General features: G+C 41.7%; 1 protein-coding gene across 1 annotated transcript in view; it reads left to right on the forward strand.

Moving 5' to 3' along the window:
• The window catches only part of GAP43 (growth associated protein 43), a 105719-nt gene extending 82897 nt beyond the window's left edge, over nt 1-22822 (forward strand). Inside the window, exon 3 of the mRNA XM_069554157.1 lies at nt 22134-22822. Coding sequence (XP_069410258.1) covers nt 22134-22222 — 89 coding nt within the window. The 3' untranslated portion in view covers nt 22223-22822. The remainder of the gene's footprint in view (nt 1-22133) is intronic.
• Nucleotides 22823-23228: the final 406 nt, after the last annotated feature.

Raw genomic sequence — 23228 nt, forward strand, 5'->3', positions numbered from 1 at the left:
TCCCAGAGTTCACTCAGACTCACGTCCATCAAGTCAATGATGCCATCCAGCCATCTCATCCTCAGTCGTCCCCTTCTCCTCCTGCCCCCAATCCCTCCCAGCATCAGTCTTTTCCAGTGAGTCAACTCTTCACATGAGGTGGCCAAAGTACTGGAGTTTCAGCTTTAGCATCAATCCCAGGGCTGATCTCCTTCAGAATGGACTGGCTGGATCTCCTTGCAGTCCAAGGGACTCTCAAGAGTCTTCTCCAACACCACAGTTCAAAAGCATCAATTCTTCGGTGCTCAGCCTTCTTCACAGTCCAACTCTCACACCCATACATGACCACAGGAAAAACCATAGCCTTGACTATAAAATACTACAAAACAAAAATGTGTTACCTGATGGCTACTGTAACAGTAGACAGAATCGCAACAGCAATGGATGTAGCCACCTCTCTTCCTTAGAGGATTACCGTACAAGGGAAGGATCACAGGTGTTGGAATTGGACCTACTTACATTTGAATGAAGAAGTTTCCCTGGTGGGTAGTAAATAATCTGCCTGCGATGCGGAAAACCCGAGTTTAATCCCTAGGTCAGGAAGATCTTGAGAAGGGAATGGCTACCCACTCCAATATTCTTGCTTGGAGAATCCCATGGACAGAGGAGCCTGACAGGTTGCATACAGTCCATGGAGTCACAATGAGTGGGACACCCCTGAGTGACTGACACTTTCACTTTCCAAATGTTTGAATTAAAGGCCTGATCTCTAACCAGCTTTATGTCACCAACTCAACATCAGTTTTGGTATCTATAAGATAATGCAATATCTTCATTGCTGAACTTGGTAGTTGCTAGTACTAAATCGATCACATGTAAGGACCTACTGTGGTGTTTTATTGAACACATAGTGACTAATAGAAAGTCATCATTGCTTCTGGTTAAGGGCCTACTATGGTATTTTACTGAACGAATGGGCGTGCTAAGTTGCTTCAATCATGTCTGACTCTGTGTGACCCTTCAGTAGTGTCAGTCCCCAGCCAGCACAGCCTCAGCAAAGTGAGAGGGACTGCCCCAGCCTGTCCTCTGTCCATGGGACTCTCCAGGCAAGAATATTGGAGTGGGTTGCCATGCCTTCCCAACCCAGGGCTTGACCCCACCACTCTTACATCTCCTGTGTTTGCAGGTAGGTTCTATACCACTAGTGCCACCTGAGACGCTTCGGTGTCTATGAAATAATATAATATCTTGGTTGCTGGGCTTGGTAGTTGCTAGTACTACATAGATCACATGTAAAGGGCCTACTATGATGTTTTACTGAATGCATAGTAAGTGTCTAATAGAGAGTCATCATTGTTTCTGGTTCTTTTCAAGTGAAGCTATTGAGAAACTTTATTTTTTTCCTTGGCTCTACTACTGACTTTATAAAGGAAATTAATGAGCAAATAGGATGTGTATTATGGCCAACAAGAGAGACACATAATGATTTGCAGTCTCTTCTGGGAGTCAGAGACTATTTCTATTTGGCCTACCTTGTAGCTCAGCAAGATTACCAAGTCCTTACATTATCAGTAATGATGGAGCTTCCACCAGGTAGTGATGTCAGGATTAATTTAGGCTCCATATAATTGGTCCCTGGGAAACTGCAATCTAGGGATTCAATAGAAGATGGTGGGGCCCCTTAAGGGAAATAATTAATACACTCTTTCTAGGTAGATACCAACTATAAACTGTCACATCTTGGATTTCAGTCTTAAAAACTTAGACCTAAAGGGTAACTTAAAAATCTAGATATGGGAACTGGGTGGACTTCAGCAGGTTCCTTCAGTCCCCTGAAATTATCTGCAACGTATTATACTGGATGTGAAGATGCATGATATTCTGGGATCCTCCTCTTTCATCAGATATTCAGCTGGGACTATGACACAAAAAGATTAAGATCCACCATACTCGGGCACCGTCCAGGAGATGTTACACTGTTGTGTTTTAATGAAAGCTGAAACATGCTCCAGAATCCAGCTTGCATGGTCTGTCCATGGTCTCATTAAGTTCAAATTAGAATAGAGGGGATAAACCCAGAAGTCCCAAAGACTTTATTTCTTTATTAATATGCATAATCTCAACACCACACAAGGCACTATGTGATGCATAAAAGTGAATATCTGTTATCATGGAAGTTATAATCTGTCTGAGAAAGAAAAGTGATCTTAAAAGGGTAAAAATTCAGGGCCAGTCAAGAACATTGTAAGTGTGTGCCAGCTTGCGGGCTGCAGTCTGTAATTGCAAAGAAAGGAATTTCAAGGTTGGGATGATGGGCAGTGTCCGAAGGAAAGAAATAAACATCACTATGGCGTGTCAGTGAAGATGCTGGCCCCACACCTCCTGTCAGTGTGGAGAAGGTAGGGTGTGCCGAACCTGCTTCTTATTAGGAGCCTGAAAGTGGTTAGAGGATTTCACTCATAGTATCACAGTTAATGGAAGGTGAATAGAGGGTGGTTGAAGTTTTTACTTTAATATATTATTTTTGCTCCAAGAATGACTCTGATGTTTCTATAAGGTTTACACACAAATACAGTCTATACTTACTAATAATTTTAGCTTATTTGTAAAAGTGGCTTCAATGAACAGTCTTGAGACTGAGCTTTTAATCATTTTAGAAGGACTGAATAATAAAAAGTAATTTCAGGACAACTTAAAAATAGAGCCCGGTCACAATAGGCTGTTCCAACCATGAGGCATCGCTCTTTCACTTGCATTCAGCCCTTTCTTCCTGGAGAGCGATTCCAGACGGACTTTCACCCAGGCTCCCAGGCTGGGAACGGAATTACGCTGGTGCCCTCTGCTGGGAGGAGATGGGAAGTTCAGCAGGAAACAATGGCGCCCTGGTCTTTGCACAGTAGGGCCTGAGTGGGTGATTCAGAGCCCACAGCAGCCTCTAGGCTGGATTCGTTCAGTGCTGTTTACATGCCTCCCAGTCAGGTATGCTCTGGCATCATGCCCAAATTCATTTACAAGGATTAATTAGATTTTTATTGTAAGGAGATTGTCAGCTAATTAAAAAAAAAAGTCCAAGGAAACTGTCCCCCTTTATCCTGACAATTTGAGAATTGGAGCCTCCGTTCACTGAACACAGTACCGTGACTTATGGTGGGAGGTGGCCATCTTGCTACTCAACACTACCTCTTGAGAGGCCAGTGAGAGACTCTAAGGCCATTTTTTAATCGTGTTCAATTATTGTTTTCTTTTAGAGGCAGGGAAAGCACATTGATATTCATCACTGATTTCTTGGCTCAGATCATCAGAATTAATGCCATGGTGTTAAATTAGATTTAGAGTGTCTACTCTGGTGTTCCTTTGGTACACTGCTCAGCTGATTTTTGGCTAGAGGTGAAAAATACATTCACTTGCAATTAGGAACTGGATAGGGCAGTGCTGAGAAGGAACCCAAAAGTGAGAAGAGTTTTGAATTCTCCTGTGTGCAAACTGGAGGTGAACTTCTAAAATAAACTGATGGGTGTAGGGGAGGAGAGGATGGTTTGAAATGATTGTTTCCAACATTCCACTTTTATTTTTTTTTAGGATCAATAGCACGGACATGGAGGTCTGCCGGTGGTTTCCATAACAACATGGCTTATTGAAAGACGGCAGGCTCCACAAATCCCCAATTATCAGCCTTGCAGGGCTTATTAATGGAGCTGAGGATCCCAGTGAGGCAGGCAGCTCATTGCTGGCACGTGCCTGGTGGGCTGGCAGGAGGGTGGAGGAGATGGGAAAGGGAGGTGCCTGGTAAGACAGCAGCCGTTTGTCCCCCTGTCACTTCAGGGGCTGCGGCCATACAGGAGGCTGTGGGAGCGTCCCTTGAAGCCTTGAGTGGTGGTGGCTGCTGTTGCAGAAATCAAAGTGGAGATTGTTCTTTCCAGTCCCGCCCCAAAAGCCATCCGTCTGGAATAAATCCATATGAATATATCACACGCCCCGTATGTTTATTGAGCTCCTATAATTAATTGAGGCTTCCTCACAAAGACAGTGGTGACTCTATATTACTAATATTAACTCAAGCCTTAATTAACATGTGAAGCCAACCTAATGCATATTAGATAGCTTTGAATTATTCAGGCTTTGGTCTGGTGTTCGCTTATTAAGTCCTCACCGTAGAGTAACTGCAATAGCAATAGTAATACTGATAACAATATAAATAACACTTACGTGTCAGGCTCTCTATTGAATGCTCTATGTGGAGTTTCTTGTTTAAGCCTCATAAGAACTCTACAATGAGCAGTATCATTGTCCCTTTTACAGAAGTCAGAGAACTTACAAGACATCTTAGGTCACATGGTTAGTGAGTGTGAATACATCAGGCTCTCATTTCTGTGGCACATAATTATTTTCACTCTCCCCTTTTATTTAACTTGGGTGTCCTCAAGAGAAAAAGGGAACAGCACGTTTATAGTAAGTTCTGTGTTCTCTAGTGTGATCGGGGAATGGAACATTCTGGCTAATCAAATATTTTGATTAATAATTGCCATCATGTCATTATTGGATTTTCAATTGGAAAAGGTTTGGGATATAATAAAACATGTACAACATTAAAAGTATAATAATCATAGTCATAAAACACTTCAGGACGACTATTGCAAATGTCAATTTTCACTGCGATGCAGAAGTGTTAGCCGATAAAGATGTCTGTTTGACAGCATGCCAGATGAACTGCTTTTGTGACATGGAGATATCAATGTGTTAACACTGAATTTTATATATTTCAAGATACTTTATGTGAACTACCACTCAAGTTCTATGTGATCAGAAAAAAAATATTTTGGAGTCTTTCAGAATTAAAGAATATTAGTGTTTGGAATGGAGAAGGCAATGGCACCCCACTCCAGGACTCTTGCCTGGAAAATCCCATGGATGGAGGGGCCTGGTGGGCTGCAGCCCATGGGGTCACTAAGAGTCAGACATGACTGAGCGACTTTACTTTCACTTTTCACTTTCATGCATTGGAGAAGGAAATGGCAACCCACTCCAGTGTTCTTGCCTGGAGAATCCCAGGGACGGGGGAGCCTAGTGGGCTGCTGTCTATGGGGTCGCACAGAGTCGGACACGACTGAAGCGACTTAGCAGCAGCAGCAGCAGCGCTTGGAAAACCTCAAACTCATCAAGTACTCTGGATCCCTAGACTGTTTTATTAAAGCATAATCTTACACTATGTGGAAAATGAACTATGACACTCCCTTGAGGTGGTTCGATCCAAATCTGCCATAGAGCACCATGAGAATAGATCAAGGTTGGCAGAGTTTTCATTATATTTGCTCAAACAATTTTGTTTGCTTTCGGTCTCCAGAACCAGTAATAGAACTCGCTCACAAAGACCATGTCTTATGAAGGACTGAAAGAAGAGATGATAAGAACTGTTCATGTTAATAACTTACTGAGCACATCAACTAAGCATTTCATATGTCTCACACTTTAAAACAACCCTGTGGGGTAGGTACTACCCCCCATTCTGTAGAAGAAGAAATCAAGGTACAGAGAGGTTATATAATGTGTTCAAAACATCACATTTGGGAAGTGGTGGATTCTCAGTTCAAACTCAGACCGTCTAGCTCCTGAGTCTGTGTTCATCATCACACCTACCCTCCCACCCTTCACTGAAACAACTTTTGCCCAAGCTGCAAATGACTTCCTCATTGCTAAAATCCGGTGGTCACTTCCATGGCTCATAGTCTTTGCTTACCGATAGGATTTCATAGTTGATCACTTTCTACTCTTTGAAATACTATACTTCCTATTCTAGCACGTTCCCTATTCCTGATTTTTTTTCTCCTAACATATTGGCTCTTCCTTTTCAGTTCCCTTTGTCCTTGTTTCTTCATCTTGTTTCTAATCATTGGAACCTCTCACAGCTCAGTCCTGAACCTCCTTTTCTCTCATTACATTTACTTCTTTGGTGATCTCTCCCAGGTCATGGCTTCAAATATCACAAACATACAACCTGACAAATCCCAATTGTCCAACTGTAGCCCAAACCTTTCTCCCCACTCTGGACAACCAGTCACTCAACTGATGTATATAATAGATACCTTAAACCAAACATTTTGAAAAAAAAAAAAAATACTCCTGTCTTTTCTCCCGGAACCTGTTACTTCTCAAGTTTCCCCATCTCCAGAAATAGCAACCCCATCTTTTCCTGAGGCTCAGGCCACATATCTTGGAATTACTCCTGACTCTTTTGTCTTTTCCTGTATTAAATCTATCAGCAGATCTTGTTGGCTCCACTTTCAAAATATATCTAGGATCTGAGCACAATTTTATTTTCTCTTGCTTCCATCTCATTTCAACAAAAGCCAAGGTCTTAAAATGGTCTTGAAGCCCTGCATGATTCACATCCTGCAAAGGTCACCACTTGGAGTTGGTCTTCTCTCTTCTCTCTCTCCTACTCCCTTCTAGCAACTCTAATATCTGTGCTAAAACCCTAGTGACCACATGTTCTCACAACCACGGCATTGCACTGCTGATCTCTCTGCCTCGAAACCTCTCCTCTTTAGATGCTCCTTGAGTTACTCTCTATCTTCTTCAGCTTCTGTCCACATGTCACCTTCTCAAAGAGACTTTCTGTCTGATATTGTCATGCCGCCTTCATCTCTATTCTCCTTCCCAACATTATGTTTTTCATAGCTTTTACCACCACTTGACGTGCTATAGATTTCACCTGCTTATATATAGAATAATATAAGCTCCACAAATGGTGTTTTTTGTTTTTATTATTATTAACATATACTGCTGTATCCCCAGCAGCTAGAACAGGTGCAGAATGTTCAATAGATGTGTGAGAAGGTAGGTACCTATTTAGTCAAACAGAGCAGTTGAATCGGTCCTGATGGTCAATGCATAGGAGGCAGAACTGACCAAGGTCACTGTCACGTTCAGTCGGTTTACTCATCACCACTGAAGGAACTCCTCTGCCATCTGGACAGACATTCCCCCGTCTTCTTGTGCCCTTTCAAGTTCCTTGGAGACTCCTCTAATTCCTACAGGTAATCACATCCCTCCTAGTGATGGAAAGATGTTGGCAGTGACTCTGGTTGGGATGTCAGTGGCACCGGGAGGGCAGAGCTGTGTCCTAGTCTCTCTGCATTATAGTCACTCTCTACATGGAACGCAGTCATAGAGAGGAGAGTGCTTTCATCTCCCCATGCAAGGATACATCTGTGAAAGAGAGCTATTTCATTAATAGCAATTCCAAACCGCTAGGAATTCTGCTCTGACCAAAAATAAATGACACAGACACATTTTTGCTTAGGGGAGATCTGCCTTTCTCTCAGGTTAAGTCAGCAGATCAAAGTCATGAAAGCTTTAAAGTCTAATGAAGAGTCTCTGGTGAATTAAAATATTCTAGTTATCACAAACGATAGTTATAGCTAACTCAGTATTTACCTGTTAGTAGCCCTTTTTTTGTGGAGAAGGCAATGGCACCCCACTCCAGTACTCTTGCCTGGAAAATCCCATGGATGGAGGAGCCTGGTGGGCTTCAGTCCGTGGGGTAGCTAATAGTCAGACACAACTGAGCGACTTCACTTTCACTTTTCACTTTCATGCATTGGAGAAGGAAATGGCAACTCACTCCAGTGCTCTTGCCTGGAGAATCCCAGGGATGGCAGAGCCTGGTGGGCTGCGGTCTATGGGGTCTCACAGAGTCAGACGTGACTGAAGTGACTCAGCAGCAGCAGCAGCCCTTTTTGAGTGTGTTGAATTTGCCTCCATGTTGATTATAGGTCAAGATGACTGGAACATGTTTTCATACAGGAATATTTCTTCAGAGGAACCACTGCATAAAAATTTACAGATTCTCTCTCTCTTTCCCTCATCAGTCAGAGTCCAAGTGCTAATTCTCATATCTTCTATTAGGTTGCACAATTAGAAAACAGTTTTGTGAGCCAGATAACACCAATAAAATCAGAGGTCTTGTTAGACTCCAACGGTGATAGATAAGATTGCCCAAGTGAGGGCAAGACACTGCGAGACAGACAATAAAGGTAGGCTGTGTCAGCTCAGTTGTCGCTCAGTCGTGTCCGACTTTTTGCAACCCTATGAACCACAGCACGCCAGGCCTCCCTGTCCATCACGAACTCCCGGAGTTTACCCAAACTCACGTCCATTGTGTGGATGATGCCATCTAACCATCCTCTCGTCCCCTTCTGCTCCCGCCCTCAATGTTTCCCAGCATCAGGGTCTTTTCCAGTGAGTCAGCTCTTTGCATCAGGTGGCCAAAATATTGGAGTTTCAGCTTCAACATCAGTCCTTCCAATGAACACCAGGACTGATCACCTTTAGGATGGACTGGTTGGAACTTCTTGTAGTCCAGGGGACTCTCAGGAGTCTTCTCCAACACCACAGTTCAAAAGTATCAATTCTTCTGTGCTCAGCTTTCTTTATAGTCCAACTCTCACATCCATACATGACCACCGGAAAAGCCATAGCCTTGAGTGGATGGACCTTTGTTGACAAAGTAATGTCTCTGCTTTTTAATATGGTATCTAGGTTGGTCATAACTTTCCTTCCAAGGAATAAGTGTCTTTTAATTTCATGGCTGCAATCACCATCTGCAGTGATTTTGGAGTCCAAAAAAATAAAGTCAGCCACTGTTTACACTGTTTTCCTATCTATTTGCCATGAAGTGATGAGACCAGATGCCATGATCTTAGTTTTCTGAATGTTGAGCTTTACACCAACTTTTCCACTCTCCTCTTTCACTTTCATCACAAGACTCTTTAGTTCTTCCTCACTTTCTGCCATAAGGGTGGTGTCATCTGCATATCTGAGGTTATTGACATTTCTCCCGACAATCTTGATTCCAGCTTGTGCTTCATCCAGCCCAGCGTTTCTCATGATGTTCTCTGCGTATAAGTTAAATAAGCAGGGTGACAATATACAGCCTTGACGTACTCCTTTTCCTATTTGGAACCAGTCTGTTGTTCCATGTTCAATTCTAACTGTTGCTTCCTGACCTGCATATAGGTTTCTCAAGAGGCAGGTCAGGTGGTCTGGTATTCCCATCTCTTTCAGAATTTTCCAGAGTTTACTGTGATCCACACAGTCAAAGGCTTTGGCATAGTCTGTGTAGCTGTAGACAAACTCTAGTGAGAAAGGGATCGTCTGCATCACCAAAGGGCCTGGAGGTCCCAGCGCGGGGAGTGGGGATGGGGACATGTTTGTATGTGGTGGTAGCTGGTGAAGGAAGTGGAATGGAGAGATGGGGTAGGGAGTGGGAATGGGCACACAATTAGGTGATGAGAAGGGTGGGGTGAGGGGTGCCAGTGTAACCTAAAAATCCCCATCCAACAGGGATGTGTGGTATAAAGGGACCAGGGTTACAGAAAGCAACTGAAAAACTCGAAAATCTGTGGATTGGAAACCTCTGATGGTAGGCATCTCTCTATGAAGAAGAGAGCAAAGTATGTTTGTATGATGGACAATTTGGCCCTAAACTGGCATCTCTTCATTTCTTACGCATTCCCTCACCAATCCCACCACCAACCTCCTTTGTGTAACAGTAGCCCAGCCCTTTCCTAGGACAAAGGATAATGAGTGCATCAGGAAGGGTGGACACTTCAGGTAGGAGCAGCGAGTAGCCTTCCTCTCTGAGAGCTTGTGAAAGTGGCAGCCGCTCTTGAGGACGGGAACTTCCCACGCCCAGTGCTTCTCAGGGAATTGTTGGTCACATCTGTTTACTGTGGGAAGCCTTGGTTTACTGAGGCAGTACTTTGGCACTGGCAGGAGGTTGATGGGAATGTAATCATTCCAGCTCAGCTCTTCATCTTTAGCAACCTGTGTCCTGACACCAGCTGGTATTGCAGATTTGTACCTTGTCACTGCATGTAGAGTGTGCCTGAGAAAGATGGGAATAAGGTCAATGTCCCCGTTTCACAGAGAGCTGTTTCCTCTTGTTCTCCCCCCGTTACTCTTAACACTCTCTGTGCCATTACTACCAACCTTCCTCTCTCCCCACCACCAAGCTCCCAACAGAATCTCCTGAGAGTCGTTACTCCTCAGCCCATCAGCCAAAGTTGTGGGTTTCCATGGTAACCAGGCAGCTGGTGTCTAGACACTCTGAGAGATGCCTTGCAATTGAGCTGTGGATCCAGCTTCTATCCCACAACCCCCTCCCCTCCCACCTCCTCTTTCCTCCCATTTCCTCTTATTTACAGCAGGCACTAATGCCAACACAGGATGGAATTTCCTTTTGACAGGCCATTAAAGGAAGGAGGGGAAGAGAGAGAGGAAGAAAAACCCAAACTTGTCTCATCATATCAGTGAAGTGAGAAAACAACCAAAGTGACAGACGCAATGTGGTTCACTCTTTCTTCCTCAGGAAGGATTTTATTTAATTAAAATATGTTAAATTAGGAAGACGTGCCACTAGTCCATTGGGAGCCATCAGCATCTTTAAGAGCCAGTAAAAGCCTTTCAGGATAGAGTTTCAGCTGATGACACAGCGCTGAGGTAGAACCTTTTCACTGTTTCTTAACAATCAATGCAGTTTCTTTCTGTGCTCAAGGAACTCACACATCCATAAGGATTCCGAGCAGGAGAACTCTGGAGCGGGACACAGGCAGTTACAAGGGAGGACCTTAACAGAGACACCTCAGATCTAGAAAAGTCAAGTTTAGCCTTGCCCCGATTTCTTCCAAGAAAGAGAAAAGCAGCACCTAACAGCCAGGAGCTGGCCTGGCTGCCACAGAAGAGCCCTAGTCTTCTGCTATTAACATACACAGTTTCATAGAACACAATGTCAGAGGACTTGTGTGATGGTCCCAGACAAAGCAAGACCCCGTAATCATGTCTGCACACAGACTAAGTATGGACGGTGTCTAAAGCATACAGTGGCCAAATCTTTGCCTAGCCTGCTGTATGGATGATGATACTTACCTCATTCTTCCTTCTAGATATGTATGGGGAGGCCCAACCATCAAATGACACTTGTGATAGCATCCAATAAAGAGCAAAGCTCTGCTTCCTTGAATCCATCTCCAAATCCCTTCCCACAAGCTCAGATCAGTCCTTCCTAACCCCTTCTTACAGCCATGCTTCCTGATTACCCTGCTATATATTCTCCCTAGCTGTGCTGTGTCAATAGACCAAGTTTTGTTCAACTGTGGGTGTGTTCCTGGTAATCTTTTGGTACACTTTACCACAGAAAATCTCTTTCTGCATAAATGTGGTGGTTACCTGATTATGGGGTCAGGATTGAAGTGGTTAGAATGAGTTGTTTGATGCAGAGCTGGTGAAGAGAATGTAGAATTGAATCTTGGATTGTGTCTTGCTGCTGCTGCTGCTGCTGCTGCTGCTGCTGCTGCTGCTGCTGCTGCTAAGTCACTTCAGTCGTGTCCGACTCTGTGCGACCCCATAGACGGCAGCCCACCAGGCTCCCCCGTCCCTGGGATTCTCCAGGCAAGAACACTGGAGTGGGGTGCCATTGCCTTCTCCATGTATCTTGTTAGGGGATAGGAAATAGCAAACGTAAATCGAGAATTTTGTCTTTGCTGAAGTTAAGAAAAAGGGGATATTTAAGAAGATGCCTGAAACAAAAATACACCAACAATGAAGGAGCTAGTTTTGTTCAGTTTTGTCCCTATTTGTTACAATACGGACCCTCAACTCCCAACACAGTGTCTTGGTAAGATGGCTTTCCCTTAGCTTTCGTAGGAGGAGTAGGTAAGTTCTAGGTAGGTGACTTATAACTGGATTTATTTTGTAATCAGGGGAAGTCTAGTCAGTTAGCAGAACAAGATTTATTTATTTCTATGTCTACCTTGTGTTAGAGGGACAAACAATTCTGCTCTAAGCTAGTCATTCATTAAACAAAGAATAGAAAGTTCAGGAGTCTGGCTTTGTCAGTAGGTTCAGGCAAAGGAAGAATGACCTGTCTTTGGCTTTGTAATGGGTAAACAAGGGAATCACCCATGAGTCTTCTGGAATCACAAGAGAGAGTAGACAGCAAATCACTTGGGGAAGAAGATTTTATAGTGAGCCATTTTCTAGAGTGTAAAACAGTGAGGAGACTTCAGGAAAAAAAAATTATGAGAATTTCTTAACTTCCACTATTTTCTAGAACATAGAGCTCAAGTAAAGATCAACACTTTCAAAAGGAGTTGTCAGAAGAAGATCAAAAGTAGTAGTAAATGAGAAAAGCCCTTCTGCATTGGATATAATTGGAGGGGGTGAATTTGAGGAGAGCATTGTTAGAAAAACTATGAAGTCAGCTCCAAAAGAACTAAGAGGTGAGACAAAGAAAAGGTGGCATAATTAAAATATATATTTTTTTAATGAACTTTGTTGATTGAAGAGGGAAAAGAAACAGGTAGGTAAAATTCTTGAAGAAAGAGGCTGTTTTCATTTTTGGACCTTCTTCTACAAAAGAAAACATATTGAGGATATATTTTGTTTGGTGTTATTGTAGAGGAAAGAACTGCATGAAAATTTAGGGGAAGCAGATGTTAGCTGATTCTCGGGAATGATGCACAGTTAGAGCTGGAGTGGTCTGTTGAGGAGGAGGCTGTCCATCCGCTAGGAGGGTTCTATTAGGTGAGTTGTTGGTGGCGGGTCTCCAGTGAGCCTTTCTATTCTAAGGTTTCTGTGTGTTGCTTTCAAATAAACGGGATTATGAAGAAGGAAAGAGAGTAGGAGGTAGATTCTGGATATAAGGTGTGTCTTAGAAAATAGTTTTATTAGAATAAAAGCTCTGAGTGGAGAAAGGAGAGAAAGCCTTCCTAGGATGACTTTCCCCAGAGCAGTGCTGCGTGATGAGCAGGACAGGTATAAGTCCATGGTTCCATCTCACATAAGCTACAGACTGACCATGAGTCTCATTCTTTAAGAGATTTTTGTCCCAATGTCTCCAAATAGCCAGGCGTATTACTTTCTTTGCCACTAAATAGAAGAGCTTTGAGATCTTTACAGAAAAGAGAGAAATCAGCACAAATATGAATATCACTCTTTTGATACGGTTCTGGTTATGTTTCAGTGACTGCTATTGATTCTTAAAGCAGTTTTTCATTTAAACGCAATTATAATTTGACAGGCCCCAGGAAACCAGAACACAATGAGTGCAGAGTGAGCTGTCCCGGTGAGAGGTGAGGATTGCATCTGCTTACCCACATGCAAGCATACAATACACACACCTTTTATAGGGCTTTCTTGTTACAATCATCTTTTTAAAAACGAATTTCAAAATTGAGTTAACTTTCTCAGTCAGCTTTTGAACAATCTGCTTTCATTGGGAAGCAGGGGGAGTGACCGATGGAGGAAGGATGTGTACTTTTAAGTCTTCTCCGGATCTAGTACTGATCTTGTACAGATTCCTGTATCTGTAGTAATTTCAGCTACTTCTGGACTTTCACTACCCAGTAACTCTTCAATCACTTTCACTGTCCAGTAACTCTTCAATCATTTCCCTGGTGGCTCAGAATCTGCCTGCAATTTGGAAGCCCGGGGTTCAATCCCTGGGTCGGGAAGATCCCCTAGAGAAGGGAATGGCAGCTTATTCCAGTATTCTTGCCTGGAGAATCCCATTGACAGGGGAGCCTAGTGGGCCACAGTCCATGGGGTCACAAAGAGTCGGACATGACTGAGCAACTAAAACTTTCTTTTCTTCAGTCACTGAGTTTATGAAGCCTGCCATAATCAATGATAACTATTTAGCTTGAGCCACTAATTGCAGAGGTCCCCATTTTTGTCCCCTCTCTATTTAGAATATTCACGTCACCTCTCACCATCTGTGCATAATGTTTTGAAGTTTGATAAAAGAGTAGTCCTTAGCCCTGGTTGGGCAAGCCTCCAGAGTATCTAATGTTATTTCTGGTAGCTTTTAAAGTAAAATTATATTGAGTTTACCCTTTATTTCATAAAGGAGAGAAGGAATGGAGGGAGGGAGGAAGAGTGAGAGGGAAGGGAAAGGGAGGGTGGGGAGGGAAGGAGCAGGGAGGAACAGACTTACACAGTGCATTTAGGCCTAATAAGGAGAGATTCAAGTTAAAATCAAACAGTAGAATACATCATCCCCAAAGAGACATTATGGTATTACAAGAGAACTGCTGAATTTTAATTAGCCGTGAGACTGGGCAAGTCACAGAAACACTTTACCTTCAGTTTTTCTGGGAGTGAGGGGCTGAGATCGGATAATCTCTAAGATCTTCAGCTTTCATTATTCTGTAATTTTACAATTTCACAATTAAGAGCTCCCTCCACGACAACATATACAGATTTTGCATTTTTGTCCTGAATTATGTGGTTTATCCACTTGCAGTGATAAAATTAGCGAGACAACTGCCAAGTCTTTAGTTTTCTTTGTGCTGTGTAGATACAGCCATAAGGGAAAATTAAACAACACAGATAAATAACTGTCTAGCTAATCTCAATCATACCCAAACACATCATGGTGAGACATGGCAAAGCATGAGCTGAATACAACTCATAAATATAGTGCTTCTATTATAAAATTTAAATGTTATCCAAGCAATAGATATTTATATGTAGGAAAAACATTTTAGACAGCTGTAGTCACTATTGGAGTGACCCTTATAGAATGAGAATCATTTCTAGTTGGGGTTTATGCATTTTAGCTATGGAGTCAGATAATCAAATCATGTAGTCAAATATCAGATCATGAGGTCTGGTGTATCTAGATCTGTTTTTGCTTTTAAAGACAGATGTTGAAAATATTGGTAATTTTTTAATAAATCATATTAACTCAAATATGTTAAAACATTACAAATCATTGGTTGAGTTTTTAAATTAAAACCAGTATAATCTAGAAAATAGTTTACTAACCTTCTCTAGGTCTGACAGACACAAATTACTACACTTCTGATCACAAGATAAGACTTAAGATAACTCAATGTTGAAAGCAATGAGTATAATGGAAATACCTAAGGAAATACAGTAATTTGAAATAGCTGGTACAATATACCTAAGCAGCCTGATTCAGTCAATGGAAAAAACTTCAAGAAAGAATAGCTAAGAGTAAATTCAATGAAAAATGAGCAACAGACACAATTAACCTGTTTGACATTTCCTTATCTCCTAAATATGGACCTAAATAATTAACATCAACTACACGAGGTTTGATTTTTTAGGAAGTTATTAACTTTCTATGAAATGCAGGAAGAGGAAGTATAGATGATCTTTTGGTGAGGAGGGGGATTGCTAACTTCAATCATGTTTGATCAAGAGTCCTAAAGAAGTATGGCATTCCTTTGCCTGGAATTCTTTGAAGAAAGTGGCCACTTTTCCATCTTCAATCTCTTTATTCTTCACAATATGCTGGGATTCCCTACTTGAAAAATCCAAAAACTGAGAGAGCATGGGCACAGGCAAAAGGAATAACCCTATCAGAACAGTCTTCCACGAGGCCCCAGGGATTTCTCCCCAAACGTGCCTTGTCCACAGATGACTGAAAGCCTTCTGGGAAATGAAAAGTTATTTCTTATAATAAAGCTGAAAAATCTCAGTTTGATCATTTTCCTTGAGACTAAGAGACAAGATGTCCTGGGTTTATTTTTCAAGTCTTGGATTCAATAATTATTATTGAATCAGGGAATTTTTCTTAAAATTGGATGTACTATTTAAGCGTGGAGAACTGCCATCCCATCTGCAACTTGCCTACTGGACACAAGGTTTACTGTATATCTGAGGGCAGGAGGTTCCTTGGTTCTTGCTCATCCAATATAGTAAATGTATTTTTGCTACAACCTGGAGGGAATCAAATGGAGCTAAGGGCGGGGATAAGGTGGTTAACTACAGACTGCCATGTAGGTATGAAATAGAGAAGATTGTCCTCTTCTTAAGTAAAAACAATCTCAGAGAAGTTCCTGCCTTTTGAGACATTACTATTTAGCATCTTGGTTCTTGCATCAGAGAATCATGCCTCTCAAGTTTGGCCAGCAGTCAGCTTTACCCTGGTGATTAATCTTGGACTTTAGACCTTGACTTCAAAGCTGTTTTTTCAAAGAATTATTATTATTTTTACTCTACAAGCAAAAGCTTTATAAGGTGCAGACTTCTCTCTCCCTTTCTTGGGATACTTGAAGAAATTTTATCTTTGGCTGTGGGCTAAGAATAGATGAAAGTGGAAGTGAAAGTCTCAGTCATGTCCAGCTCTTTGTGACCCCATGGACTATATAGTCCATGGAATTCTCCAGGCCAGAATACTGGAGTGGTAGCCTCTCCCTTCTCCAGAGGATCTTCCAAACCCAGGGATCCTGGGTCCCCCACATTACAGGTGGATTGCAGGAGACCTGGGTTTGATTCCTGGGTTGGGAAGATCCCCTGGAGAAGGGAAAGGCTACCCAGTCCAGTATTCCAGCCTGGAGAATTCCATGGACTGTAAGGTCCTTGGGGTTGTAAAGACTGTGATACAATTCACCTGTCCTATGCAGATTTCCTGTTTGGACTTCCCTGATAGCTCAGTTGGTAAGAGTAGATAAGAATGAAATAGTGGGGAGAGAGAGAGAGAACTCTTATGTATAAAGCACTTAGGTGACCAAGGAAATGGCACCATATTAGGTTTTTTTTTCCTCTCATTTAATGCTCATCACAAATCTATGAGATAGATACTATTACTTCTTCTTTACTGACAAAGGAATAGCAAAGCGAGGGAAATATATCAATATATTGAATACCAATATGTGAAAGTACTTAGCACCTGGCTTGGCACATAGTGAACATTAAACCAGTATTAGTTCCCTTCCAATTACTTAATAATAATATTTACTGAGCAGTTTACTGAAACATGCCATTTGTTATTAAGTACTTCAAATAATTAACACATTTGAGTGTTTTAATAACCCCATGAAGTGGGTACCAATATTTACACCAGCTATAGATAAGGAGAGGGAGACAATAGAGGTTGAGTAAATTACTCCAAGTCATAGTAAGTATCAGAGATGAAATTTTAAAGGAATTTAAAATGTAAATATAGCAAAAAAAAAGAGCCAAACATCACCCAAAGTCATGATCCCCAGGCTCCAGGCTAACAGCTGGTACCCAGCTCAAGAGGAAGATCATGTAAGTAACAAAGGGACACATGTGAGTTTGCTACTGAAATTTTTTATTACTTGCCTTTGAGGAGATGATATTTAATATTCAAGAAAAGTGAAAATCAGAAGGAAAGGAAGCACACGCCCCAGCCCAGTGGTGATTGGTAGAGTAATTGTGGGCATGGCCCCAGGATGATAGCAGCTTCTATTTAATAAATGTTGACAAGGCTGGGGAGAGCTGGGCAGGTCCCAAGAGATAATGTTTTACTGGGAAATCCACTCAACCTAATTTCAGTAATGTAGGGCTGTGGAGGGGCCTGGACCAGTGCCAGTAAACAGGGCCATTAGAGTGCAGTGTAGGCGCTGGCAGCTGGGAGCGCCGCCATCCCTCCTCAGCCCTGCAGCCGGTGCCTGGCTGAGCACACAAGCAGCCGCTGCTGCATATGCTCCTGGTATTTGCTCACCAACAGAACTTGCAGGCGTGCTATTCTCACCCTTTCCAGGAAATCAATGGAATGCACAAAGGCAAAAACTGCTTCTGGAAACTATTTTCAGCAAGAATCAGAGAGCCGGTTAGACATACCTATTTCAAGGACCACTGTGGAAACATCCACGTGGATCCCCTTACTCGTTTAAGGCAACCACCACCATCCAGTTCCAGATGGATGTAGAAATGACTTTGATTTCTTTGCTGTCTTAATGAGGTCTTGATCTTTCTTAGGACTGGTAGTTGTGGGTCAAGAATATGAAAACTACTAGAGTTTAATGTATTTCAACATTTATGATATTGTTTAGAGATATTCAACTTTGCAAGTCCAGGAGAAGTGGCCTTGGAGAAAATATGTCTTTTTAGGCTGCTCTTGTCTTGTCTAGATATTACTTTTTCCTTTATCAGCCCTTCTCCCACAAACAAAGCACATGACAATAATTACTAGCATATGAATTCCAAGAAGGCAGAGTTTTGCTTGGTATTTTAGTTGCTGTATCGCCACTGCAATGCATTGCATTTGAAACGCATGGCACAGTGTGTGGTGTGTAATAAAGGCCCAGGACCTTTTACTGAATAAATAAATGAATGAATGAACACATTTCTTTCTTCCCTTTTGAAGCACCTTTCAACTCTAGAACATGAAGAATACATGGCTTTACTGTCTATAATGTTAACTTTCTCTTTTTAAGGTAACACAGAAATCATAAAATTCATGAGATTGCTAGTGAACAGGGTGATTTCTGAGAGGTTCAGCGCTGGACATGGGACATTCACAGTTGACCGGAAGATACTGTCGTTACCCTTGAAGATCTTAAAGTTCCCTCTCGCTGCCAGCATCCTATAAATATGAATTTCATTGCTTATTAATGGTATTAATACTAAAGTCTTAAACAAGAACAAGGATGTTTTGTGGTTTTCTCACTTTTCTTCTCAATACTTGGAGGGATGTCTAGCACATTGCAAGTGTTCAAAACCAGTTTATTGAACAACCAAATGAATGATTATATTTCAAATACTTTGAAGCGTTTAAGAGAAAATGATATGTAGGTATTGAGGCTCTTTTAATAGAGAACAGACAACAGTGACTTCCTGTCACAACAAACAGATGCATGTCCAGCTTAACCTTTTCTCCTGGACCCAAGCAAAGGATAACAAGAGAAAGTGAGGGAATTTGGAAAGATTTAACCTGATTTTACCTCCGAAAGTGGATTGAAAGTTTGGCTGCTTCTCAGAATTATCTGGATCTTTGTTCCTTTGATTTCCCCTTTTGAATTGTGTTCTCTTATTCCACAAATATACCTCTGTTCTCACCTATCCTGCTTACTTTCTCATCTTTTGAGTTTCTTAACCTCCTTCAAATCATATATAATAGCTCCCAAGTTTTTGAGTAAGAGAGGTTTGAAGTCTTCTCTTGCTCCTGCAGTCAATCTTTCATGTTCTTCTAGACAGTTCAAATCAATATTCTCTTTCTTTGCAGTTTGGAGACGGCATTAAATATGTTGTTTCTTGGAACTGGTAAGGATGGTAAAGCACTGTAGGCGTATCTTTACTCTCCAAAGGTTTGGGCAGGGCTAGGGAACTATAAATCATCTGAAAGACTTCCAAATTGCTATAAAAAGATCTAACAAATGAATCTGGAAGCTTTCTTCTGGTAGAAAATTAAGTGATCCATTAGAGCATTGAATTCTGTGGTCCATGAGGCACACTGCTGGTACATAGAGTATTATGAAGATTAGAATTGAGTTAGTTTTCATCCAAAACTTTTGGTTGGAAAATGTGATCAGTGTGCTGGTTCTTCAAGAGTTAATAATGGTCACCTTGGAGGGATATAGCCTTTAAAAATCTTTATGAGTAGTTGCAGATAGTCTTACTAGCATAACTACATTTTAACTTACAGTCAGTTGCAAATCCCACAAATTAGATCAGACTTTAAAACTTTGATCAAAAACAAGTCATAAGATAAAATGACCTATCATAGTTGCTGTTTACCAGACCTGGAATGTATTTATTCTTAAAACACACACACAGATGAACACACACACACCCACAATTTATTTTCAAAAAGATAAGCATTTTCTGAAGAGGTGTAAAAGAATATTATTATATAGGTGTTCTAAAGAAGAAATCCCAAAAACTATATTTAGCAGCAATGGTTTTGTTTGGATATAAATGCTTGGCTTTATCAGAATATAAATATGTAGCTGACTGATTTCAAAGCAACATTTTATGAGCTCTTCTAATAGTCTCCTAAAAGTTTCCCATTTCTCTAGTCTCAGCATCTCTCAATTCTTAGCAATATTTGTTTGAAAAATTGACTCCTTGGCTGGTATCTGGGAACTTGAATTTTGAGAGGGTTCTCACCACTTCCTAACTAAGAGTGTTCACCATGCCTAAACTCTTTGTGCCAACAATATGGTTTATGCTGGACATCTGTTTTCCTGTAGGAGTCTGGATTTGGTATATGCTAGGTAGATGACATGACTGGCCTTCGATAAAAACCATGGACTTGTAAGCTTAAGAGAGCTTCCCTAGGCTGTGACATTTCACGTGTCATATTTCATTGCTGATGAGGAATTAAGCACATATTGCCTGGCTCCATGGGGAGAGGGCTCATGGAAGCTTGTGCCTGGGTTCCTCCAAACTTTGCCCCATACAACTTTTCCCTTTGCTTTTTAAAAAAAGTTTATTGGGATATAGTTGCTTTACAGTGTTTTAGTTTATGCTTATGTATACATATATTCCCTCTCTCTTGACTCTCCCCTACCGTCTAGGTCACCACAGAACACCGAGCTGAGCTCTCTGTGGTATACAACAGGTTCCCCTAGCTATTTATTTTACACATGGTAATGTTATATGTCCATACAATCTCCCAACTCATCCCACCCTCTTAACCCACCTTGCAGCGTCCACATGTACGTTTTCTTCGTCTGAGTATCTACTCTTGCCCTGCAAATAGGCTCACCTGTACCATTTTTCTGGCAATTTTGTTCCTTTTTGGCTTGAGTAATATTCCATTGTTTATATGTACCACTTCTTTATCTATTCATTTTCCAGAGGATATTTAGGTTGTTCCCATGACCTGGCTATTGTAAATAGTGCTGCAATGAATACTGGGGTACATGCACTGCTTTTTTTCCTCTTCATATCCTTTCATTTAGTAAACAGTAGCCATGAGTAAAACTATATGCTGAATCTGGTAAGTCCTTTAGCAAATCTCTGAACCTGAGGGGAGTCGTGGGGATCCCAACACATGGAGTTTAGTTTAATGACAGATGTGATGGCAGGGTGAATGGATTCTCTTTCCATTAGGTGGCATATTAGTAAGCTGTCTATAATACGAAATCTGTGAGTTCTGTCAGAAAACCACGCAGACAAGTTATTAGAAAATCAACTCTTCCCTAAGGAAAAAATGATCCTTTATAAAAACACCAAGTATTTCTTATTTAGCAAAACACACTTGCCTTATGGATAAATGTAGTCAAATGGAATGTTTTTGATTGCAAAAAAACTAAAAACTACTATAGTGGCTTAAAGAGGTTAGTTACTTGTCTCACATTAATAAGAAAAAGTCTAAGGAAAAGTGTCCCAGAAGTACTATGGTCGATCACAGGTAGGTTTTTTCCTGCTTTTCTGCTTCATCGTCGTTATGTGCAGAGTGTTTCCCAGGTGGTGCAGTGGTAAAGAATCCCCGCTGATTCAGGATACAGGGGCTCGATCCCTGAGTCAGGAAGAAGCAGGAGAAGCAAATGGAAACCCACTCCAGTGTTCTTGCCTAGAAAACCCCATGGGCAGAGGAGTCTGGCAGGCTAGAGTCCACAGGGTCACAAAGAGTCAGACACGACTCAGCACACATACCCTTAGTGTGTAGTTTTTGCCTTCATGGTTGCAGGCTGACTGCTGTACTACCAGGTATTGTTTGATGTCACAGTCATCAGGAATAGGAGAAAACAAAGGGCAAACACCTCTTCTAGAGTCCTCATGGGGAAACCTGTCTCTAAGTGACCATCACTGTGTGACATGAACATCCCTACCTCCAAGGGGATTGTACAAAGACAAGTATTGTACTTTCCAACCTGTATAATCCTAGAAATAAGGAGTGAGAAATTTGAAATGGATGTTGAATGATCCAAATGGTATCTGATAAGTCTGACATTGACACAAAAAAATACAAGATCAAGGACTGCTCTGGTAGTCCAGTGGTTGAAACTCCATGCTTTCAATGCAGGAAGCACAGGTTCGATCCCTGACTGGGGAACTAAGATATCCCACATGCCATGCGGCAAAAAGAAAAACAGAAATATGAGATTGTTGTGGACCCTCTCTGTGTGGACACCTTGTTTGTATAGCTGAGAGATTACAGACCATGGTAATTTCTGTTTAGTGGACTCCTTGCCCACGATATCATGGTTTGATTCCTGAGCTGTTTCCTATGCATCACGGAGCAACTTCTTGGGGGTAACCTCTTCTGAACCTGGAAATTACATTACTGAGACAGCAATAGTCTCTGGATGTCTGAAAGCTTTTATGAAGCAGTATGAAAAGAAGAAATCCATCACACTGTCGTCTAGGCATATGAGACAAAATACTGACACTTCCTCTCTCACCCTCCACCCCTCTGTTTTCTTCCTCAGAAGCTGTAGATGAAATGAAACCTAAGGAAAGTGCCCGGCAGGATGAGGGTAAAGGAGAAGAACGTGAGGCGGACCGAGAACATGCCTGAACTTTAAGAAATGGCTTTCCACGTCCCCACTCTCCCCTCTCCTGAACCCTGTCTCTCCTCACCCTCTTCTTGACTCCACTCTGAAGTTTCCCTTCCTGTCCTGCTCACGTCCGTGAGTCTGTCCTCTCCCACCCACTGGCCCTCTTTCTCTCTGTGTGGCAAACATTAAAAAAAAAAAAAAAAGCGGGAACGATCCCAAGTCAAACAGTGTGGCTTAAACACTTTTGTTTCTTGGTGTTGTCATGGCGAGTTTTTGGTAATGCTGATCCAGTCATTTGGGAAATCCTTGCACTGTATCCAAGTTCTTGATCTGGTGTGGCCCTGTGGGAGTCCACCTTCCTCTCTATTTCTCTCCGTCCCCAGTGTGTGTGCAATGTTCCGTTCATCTGAGGAGTCCAAAATACCGAGTGAATTCAAAACCACTTTTCTTTTCCTCCTTTTCAATGTGATGGAATGAACGAAAAGGAAAAAAAAAAAAATTCAAAAAACCCAGTTTGTTTTGAAAATAAATAAATAAAGCAGATGTGCCAATTAGCGTGACTTGCGGCTCTACGGCTCCTTTTTCAATCTGAATATTAATAAACCATGAGAGTAATCAAACTCCAATGGCTCTGCGTTTCTGTACCGCCTTCTTGTGAGTTGGGTTGACACACTGAGGTTCTTACATTTTATCTTTTTTTTTCTGACCTCCCAGTCTGATACCAACAACCCTGACAAAGAAAAGATGGGTGAAGCCATAAGGCTTCAGTCAGAACAAATGGCGTAGGTCCTTAATGGGCCTCTTGGGCACCATATTATTTTGGTAGGACTGCTGTAACAAAGTACCACAGACTGGGTGGCTTAAACAAGGACCGACATTTATTTTCTAACAGTTCTGGAAGCTTGAAGTCCAAAATCAAGGTGTTGTTGGCACGAGTGAGTCCTTCTCAGGGCTCTGAGGGAAGAATCTGTCCCAGGTCTCTCTCCTCATTTTATAAATGACGGTCTCCTGCCTGCATAACTCTTA

The sequence above is a fragment of the Ovis canadensis genome, chromosome 1, assembly GCF_042477335.2.
Source record: "Ovis canadensis isolate MfBH-ARS-UI-01 breed Bighorn chromosome 1, ARS-UI_OviCan_v2, whole genome shotgun sequence".
Lineage (NCBI taxonomy): Eukaryota > Metazoa > Chordata > Mammalia > Artiodactyla > Bovidae > Ovis > Ovis canadensis.